This window comes from Salvia hispanica, chromosome 2, assembly GCF_023119035.1.
Source record: "Salvia hispanica cultivar TCC Black 2014 chromosome 2, UniMelb_Shisp_WGS_1.0, whole genome shotgun sequence".
Lineage (NCBI taxonomy): Eukaryota > Viridiplantae > Streptophyta > Magnoliopsida > Lamiales > Lamiaceae > Salvia > Salvia hispanica.
The window spans coordinates 424,295-432,642 of record NC_062966.1 but is presented as its reverse complement, the minus strand read 5'-3'; the positions used below and the strand labels follow the sequence as shown (position 1 = coordinate 432,642).

Sequence of the window (8,348 nt, the reverse complement as noted above, 5' to 3'; positions counted from 1 at the left end):
TGTCGAGTCAAAGTGTCCCAAATTATGTGGGACGGAGAATTATCAGAAACTAAAAGTTTCAGAGATTGAAGGGGGTACTTAAGCTTCCTTAATTTTTAAATTAAAATCAATGAACTGACAATCTAGGTTTCCGGCCCTAGTTATACTAACAGAATATGTTTATACAAAAGTAATTCCTTTTTATTACATACATATTGTTAGCTAAATTTTCTGGCATGTTTAATGGAGTAAAATGAAACAATATCTCTTCAAGAATAGAGAAAAAGAACGGTAAAGAGTGGTCTCAATCAGGTAAAATATGATTGGTCCATGTTTATTGACGGGAGAGGTGCAATTGTGAGAGATGAAGTATGTGCATTGTGTGTAAAACTCACTTTACAACTGTTGCATTGAATATCCAAAAATGATTTAAAGTCATAAATTCATATACTTCCTTTTACCAACTCATTACCCGCGTGCATAGTCCGTCTAAATAATTTTACCTCTTCCATCCAATCAATTTAATTAATTCATTCTCCGTTCACGAATAAAAGTCTCTTTTTATTTTGACATGGATTGTAAGAAACGTTAAGAAAAGTTGGTGAAAGAAAGTTACTCGAATAGGGGTCCCGCTTATGTATATTAGTTTTAAATTATGTGTAAATGAGGCCTCTTTACCATTATGGTAATTATGAACCGGAACTCCTATTCACGGACGGACTAAAATGAAAAAAACGGAAATCCTATTCGCGAAAGGAGGAAGTAATGAATTTCTTGAATTTAATACTCTCGGTCCCATGAAAATATGGACATTTGAAATTACACGAAAATTAATGCATAATTGATAAAGTAAGAAAAAAGAAGAGAACGATAATTAATTAAAGTAGAGTTAATGGATAGTATGACCCATATTATTATTAGTTTCACACATATAACTAAATCATCTCATTTCATATCTTAAGCTATCATTAGATAAAATTGTGTTATCTTATAAAATTAAGATAAATCATCTCACTTTGAGTTATCACATATTAAGACTTTTAACTACCAAACACCTCCTTAAGTGTTAGCTCATAGAGTATAAATAGGTTTAGATAATTGAGATTCAATCAATAAAATTGCTCTCATTTTTCTCTCTGTCTTTCTTCCCCAAATTCGTTTGGTAATTCTTCTTCTTCCTCCCCTTTCTTTCTTCTGCAAAAGTCGAGAAAACATCTCGACTCAAGAAAGAAATCAAAATGTCTTCGCTTTCTGTTACAAAATCGATTGATGGAGGAGGCGGGACTGGTTGTAGGTGGCTCCGATTTGAGTACGAAAATTGTTTGTGCCGGCAAAGAGCGATTCTCAAAATCGTTGTTGATCCAATAAAGGAATCAAATGGAATGTTGTATTTCGTTTGCGAGAAAAAGGGCAAGATTGGAGGCTGCAAGTATTTTCGGTGGTGTCATCCCAAGTGTGTGGATTTTGAAGGCTGCAATTACTTGGTTGAGCATGGTGGGCGTGAAGACGAAGTTGGAAGACAAGATGGAGTTGATTCTGAATTATCTCCAAATCGTGTTGAAGGTGGAAGTAAAGTTAAAGATTATATTTTGGTGTTATTTGTTGGGTTTTCGTTGATTGTTTCGTTTGTAGCCATTATGGTGAGTTTGATGAAGTAGGCTTTCACCCGTAGATTGCAGTTTTTGGGAAAACAATTTAGTGAAGTAGTGCGTGAAACTTGGGAAGAATTGTAGTGTTCCAAATTAATGTAATTTGATGTTGATATATGTTTTCTAAGTACTGAGTATTAATTTTTAAAGTTTCACATTTGTTTCAGATATACAGATATTGTCATTGCAGTTTGTGGGAAAAAAATTTGGTGACGTAGTTCGTGAAAGTTGGGGAAGAATTGTGTAGTGTTCAAATCAATGTAATTTGATTTTGATTTCTAAATTGAGTAATGAAATTAACCATGGCATGAATGAATGAGCTTTTCTTCGATTACTGAAATGCATCTTGTTGAAATAATATCGGATGTAGTACTCGACGTAATCAACACAAATAATATCATATGAAGTACTAGGACAATAAGCAATAAATAATATCATATTTGATACCTGATAGTTATATCCGATTTAGTCCCAAATTTTAATATCATATTGGGTTTGAAGAAATATCAATTGCAGTCCCTAGTAGAGTACTGTACATTGTAGACTGTTGAAATATTTTAACTTTTTCAATATGTCAGCCCCAACCCCAACTTCGCGCTGAATCTGCTAAACGATTTCAGTCGAGATGTTGCGTCGTGCAGAATAAGAGAGATGAGATGGAGGAGAGAAGGTGAGAGAGAGAGATGGAGGAGAGAGATACTTCAAAATCAACTTCATCTTGTCTTCCAACTTCGTCTTCACTCCCACCATGCTGAACCAAGTAATTGCGGCCTTTGCAGATGTTTTCTTCGGAGATAGATACACATTCCATTTTGATTTCTTTCTTGAGTCGAGATGTTTTCTCGACTTTTGCAGAAGAAAGAAAGGGGAGGAAGAAAAAAAAAAGAAGAAGAGATAAACAGACTTGTCAGGCGGCGTGCAGAGTCGGAGACACCGTGAGCTGAGATCCATAATCTAATTAATTACTACTATTAGTTTATAATTTAATTTAATAAATAATGAAAATATACAATTTTAAAAATTATAATTACTCGGTATACTATACCCGGATTGCTGCTACTAGAGTAGTAGACATATGACTTCTCGGATATATCTAATTCCCACTACTACCAAATCTCCATTGATTAAAATGGTGTGAGCTTGTTGACTACTCCATGAAAAATACCTAAACATGTAACTATATAGCAAAATTCTCATAATAATGAAATTATGCTAAATAGAATGAAAAAAAAAAAAACTTGGGATCAAAATAAATGCCACCATGTGCAAAGCTCAATTGGGGAATAAAAAATAAACAAGCCAATAATTTATTAGTAGTATTCTTATAAACAAAGAATATCAAATTTGATGAACTTAGCGAGCAATGGCTTCTCAAACAGAACCCAAAATATAGTATATTTAAAAAAACAAGTAAAAGTCGATCCATAAACACCAAGAATGAACAAATTTTGGTCACCTATTCTTCTTCACTATGATACATATTTTGCTTAAAGCAATATCACATAACATTGGCAGCACAAAAGCACTTTCTGGGAAGCATAAACAATCATCACAGATTGAATCATAATTTTAAAATTTCTAGTGATTGGATGAACTTATGGAGTATAGTCATCAGCATCTCCAGATCCAGCCCTTGCCGCGCCTTCATTTCCGAAAGTTCGCTTGCTCATGTTCGCTCGCTGCACCAACCGCACCAACGCTTGAACCACTTCCGACATCGGTGGCCTGAACTCCGGCTCCGGCTGATCATAAAACAAGAATCATGTAAACTGAAGGAGATGAGAGAGGGAGGAGGGGGAGAGACAAGTTTTAAGCATACCTGGACGCAGAGAGCGATGACATCTGCGAATCGAGAGAGGGATTTGACGGGATAGAGGCTTTTAAGAGCGGGGTCGACCATCTTTGATAAGGCGTCGATGTCATGGAGCTGTGGCGTCGCCCATCGGACAAGAGATTGCTCGGATCTTGGCCTTGAGCTACATTAGGAAATGAGTCAGTAGAGATGAGGTGTGTGTGTGGCATTCCGTTGTTTGTTTTGTGGGAGGATCCGGAGTTTACCTATCGAATGGTGTGCGCCCGGTGAGAAGTTCCAACATCACGACACCAAAGCTGTAGACATCGCTCTTGATGGTATACACACCTGACATAGCGACCTCTGGCGCGCTGTATCCGGATGCCTGCAAATGCTTCGTGTAAACATTAAGAAATCGACAAGAGAGCCACCATAGCTCTTGAGATAGAATGCATTATATTTCCCGTCGAATTACGATTGCCATGAGTACAAAAAAGAAGATTAAAGAGGTGTTCCTGGTTAAGTCGCACCAATTTAGAGAGAAAAGGGAGAGGAAACGATGATCGTACCTGATCTGGTTCACTGACAAGGCTCGCTAACGCACAGTCGGAAAGATGAGGATTGAGCTCGTTGTCGAGTAAAATGTTGGCTGATTTGAAGTTCTTATGAATCACAGAGGGTGAACATACTTCATGAAGGTACCTGCAGCGCATGACCAGATGAATCATAAGAGACATTCGGGAATATTTGAAACGATCAGTCTCTAATATATAAGAAACGGGCCTCTGAGACGTACTCAAGTGCTCTTGCAGTTCCCAGTGCAATCTTGACACGGCTGTTCCACGTCAGAGGCTTGGTGTATTCATCGGAGAGATACAGGAATTCGTGCAGAGATCCGTTTTTATGGAACTCGTAAACAAGCAGGTGTTGTCCATGCTCGCAACAATACCCTATTAGCTCAACTATGTTTGGGTGATGCAACTGTGAAATTTCCGACACAATTGCGAGGAAATCGTCTGAATTGGACAGAACGGAGGCGTTTATTTTCTTTACAGCAACAACCTGTTACCAAAACATAAAGCAATTCGTTTTATCTGTTAAAATCAGTTTTAACAGTTCGCAGATGCAAACACCAGTAGAGCATACCTTTCCATCATCCAATTGAGCACGGAAAACCCGCCCAATGGATCCTTCACCAATGAGATTTTCGACGTTGAAACTATCAGTTGCTATCTGCAAGTCTGCAACCGAGAATGATTTAGCATCTATTGGAGCTATGTTCGCTTTCTTGGGCGTAACAATGGGCATTGCAGTGACATCATCTTCATCGAACGACTTGAGGCGGTCGATTGGAGGTGGTCTCAGACTTATCACAGAAGGTTCTTCGAAAGCTTTCGTGTTGGCTGCTGCTGAAATTTGAGGAGGCTTGCTCTCTGCAGTCAGATAACAAAGCATCGCGTTATTTCCATTACTCTTGCAAACATACATTCGAAGGTGAAGTCAAGAAAAAATCACCTTCCACTTCATGCGGAGGTGGAGGAGCAAAAGGCCGGTTGTTGAGTTTCTCGAGGTCAGCGGATGGCTTTCGGCGAGATCGTCTTTTTATTATAAAGAATGCTGCGATAGCTCCAACCACCAAAACTGAAATAACAATTCCGACTATCGCACCAGCACCGATACCAGAACTACCTCCACCTCCGCCTCCGCTGTTATTAGACGAACCGCCACCGCCTGATCCGCGATTCCGGTTGGGCCTGGTGGCAGGAGGAGTGCCGGGTGGCGGTGGAGGTGCAGGCCCCGTGCTAAGCTGATTACCGCTCGTTCTGTAGGAAGGGGGAAATTACATCGTTACGTGATCAAATAAGCTCAAACTAGTTTAAAAGCTCATACTATGCGGGGCCTAAATGGCAAGAAAGTACAGATATATACAGATAGAAAGACTTACTTCGGGTTAATGCTTTTCAACTGCTCGGGTACCCATCCAGTAAAACGGTTATTTTCAACATTCCTGCGAAATAGAACACATATTACCAAGAAAACATTCAAATAGAATGTGTGCAAAATGGCAATTTTAACGGGGACTCACAGATTCTGAAGAGGAAGAGTTGCAAGGACATCGAGGGTCCCTGTAAACTGATTGTTTTGCAAGTACCTGCATAAGCAAGAAGGTTTTTACCAAGAATCCAACGAGAATAAAAAATGTGGTGAGAGCATATGGACCGCTTACATGTCGCTTATACTTGTCAAAGACTGGAAACTCTGTGGAAGATTATCGGACATGGCATTATATGAAAAGTCCCTGAAGCATGATCACACAAAAGAAAGAACTTGTATCATTTTGCAACCTCATAACTTTGCTAGAGTCAAAACAAATAGGAACTGCGAGACGAGGAGATTGGCCTACAATGTGGTGAGAGACGTAAGTGAGGTGAACTGTACAGTCACTTGGCCGCTGAATTGATTACGACTCACGTTGCTGCCAAATTCAAAAATGTCATATATTTCTTCACAACAAAAATTATACGTAAATTGTTTCTTTGGGGCAGAGGAGATTTTTGGAAAACGAACAGGTATTTCAGAGGACTCATCGACGAGATGGAATACGGAAGTGGACCACTGAAGCCACAGTTGGCGAGGTTTCTGCATTGATTAGAAAACAAATGAGGCGAGTCAGGAATGAGGAAACTCAAATATGAGAAAATGGCAAAATAAAGGAAGCCTTACAGTCTCTGCAGGTTTGGAGGTAGTTGATACGGAAGCTGGTTTCCAAGGTTGTTGTTACTTATATCACTACAAATATCCATCGGAAGTTATCATCAAGATTTCATTTTTTTCAGAAAACTATGAGATGTGGAACTAATAGCACGTGACTTACAATACAGTTAGCGACGCGAATTTATCTAGACTGTACCCCATATTTCCGGAGAGTCCTAATCCCGGTATCTTTCTGACAAAAACACAGAAAACGGGAGTATCAGAATCTAGCATTTACGAGAGAATAAAATGAGCAAATCAAAAAGGGATATCGTTGATTCACATTTCTGTAACTTTTGAGTTCGAGCAAGTAATTCCCTTCCAGTTCTCTCCACAAGGATCGCCACCACTTGACTTCCAGTTGGTAAGTTGTGGTGCTGAATTCAAGCTGGTGAACAAGAGATAGAGATTGGACGCTGCAAATCCAAGAACGAACAGTCACGATATAGATTAAGTTAGTCAAAATAAGAAGCATATACATTAACCAAGAATGTCACTGCAATAGGTCAGTCATACGTGTCAAAAATAACACAAAAATTCTCATTGATTTTGAAATGCATCATGTAAAACGTGGCATGTGGTATAATTTTGCTAGCGATTAATGAGTTGTTACAATAATTTTGTATAAGCTGAATAATTATCATGCTCCGAAATAAACATGGACTCAAATAGGGCATTACTTTGCTGACAATCAAATGGAAATTCTCAAAATTGCAGTTTTCTTTTCTATCCGAGGATTTGTACAACGTTCTCCGAGACTAGCATCTAATGAAGAATTAATCACAAAAACAGGAAGCTATTCATAACAAACACGAATTATTAAGCTAAATCCTAAAATATTTTACTCAACCAATCAAAAATCATGTTTTAAAAATGGAATCTTGAAATGTAAATTTAAAGATAAACTTGCACTAGAACAACAGAGCATCAGAAACCACAATGGTGAACACCAGTTTAAGAATCAAATTCTCTCTCTCTCTCTGCCATGTGTAGAAAACTCTAAATTTCAAGACCCAAATATTCAGGAAGCTAATATGAAAAGCCACCAAAAAAGCAGAGAAAATATCTTTAATTTGAAAATCAATGGCATCAATCAAACACAAAGCCAGCAAGCAGAAATACAGCCTTACAAAACTAAACTTTGTATTCAAATCCTGTTTCCAATTTCTGGATTTCATCTCATCATCACTATGCTCATGTTCTTGACTTTCCAACACAAATTCAATTTTGGGGGAAAATCCACCCATCATTACATCAATCGGTCACTCTCAACCAGAACCCTCAACCATCAATAATCCATCTCTCTCTCTCTCTCTCTGATCCATAGATAACTACACACATGCATAAACAATCTCAGGAATGAAGATTTAAGAGCAAAACTAGTGAAGAACTTACCATCATTTGGATCTGTGGCCGCATTGGTGGAGCTCAGAATGCCAATAAGCAGCGCCGCGGCCACCGCCACCAGCAACTCCTCCGCCTTCCTCATCTCTATCCGAATCAGCTTCTTTTTGCTCTTCACAAAAAGAAGAGCAATACAAAGAAGGAGAAGAAGAAAAATAACTCCAAAAAGCTCTTATCTTTGATGAAGGCAGCTCAGGAACAGACAACACTTTTCTCAAACTCTTTCAATTATTTCTTTTACAGAAATATTCAGTCAAATAATGGGAACAAGAATTTCAAGAATTAATTTATTTGCACACTTAGGCATTCTAACATAAAGCTGGCAGGCACGATCTGCTAGAAGAATCCAAAGCCACAAATTCTCCTCTCTCTATCTCTCTCTCCCAATTCCTAATTGTTAGATATATGCCCGTAGACTTAGCACTCCCGATTTATTTAGTAAAGTATGGAGTAATAAATATTTCTTGAAAGAGAAAAACACCGAACATAAAATTAAGTTATCAAGAACGCGTTTTTATGTCGATTTTACCAATTGCAAATTATTAAAATTGTGCTCAAGATAGTATTTTTCTCTTAGATTTTATTAAATGTGATGTACTCTCTCCGTCCCCCATTAAGAGTCACACTTTTCTATTTCGATTCGTCCTCAATTAAGAGTCACACTTCTTTTTTACCATAAATAGTAAATAGGTCTCACGTTCCACTAACTCAATTCACTCACATTTTATTATAAAACCAATATAATAAAATGGGTCTCACATTCCACTAAC

General features: G+C 38.1%; 1 protein-coding gene across 1 annotated transcript; it reads right to left on the bottom strand.

Annotated features, from left to right (window-relative positions):
• Positions 1 to 3,006: 3,006 nt before the first annotated feature.
• LOC125205801 (protein STRUBBELIG-RECEPTOR FAMILY 6-like) lies at positions 3,007 to 7,993 on the bottom strand. The gene is made up of 16 exons (XM_048104933.1): positions 7,570 to 7,993; positions 6,458 to 6,590; positions 6,296 to 6,367; positions 6,145 to 6,210; positions 5,989 to 6,060; positions 5,825 to 5,896; positions 5,648 to 5,719; positions 5,507 to 5,572; positions 5,366 to 5,428; positions 4,936 to 5,243; positions 4,567 to 4,853; positions 4,217 to 4,482; positions 3,990 to 4,122; positions 3,687 to 3,805; positions 3,448 to 3,604; positions 3,007 to 3,370 (listed from the first exon to the last, which is right to left on the bottom strand). Exons 1-16 carry the CDS (start codon positions 7,661 to 7,663, stop codon positions 3,224 to 3,226), a joined length of 2,127 nt encoding a protein of 708 aa, XP_047960890.1. The 5' UTR covers positions 7,664 to 7,993; the 3' UTR covers positions 3,007 to 3,223.
• Between the last annotated feature and the right edge of the window lie 355 nt (positions 7,994 to 8,348).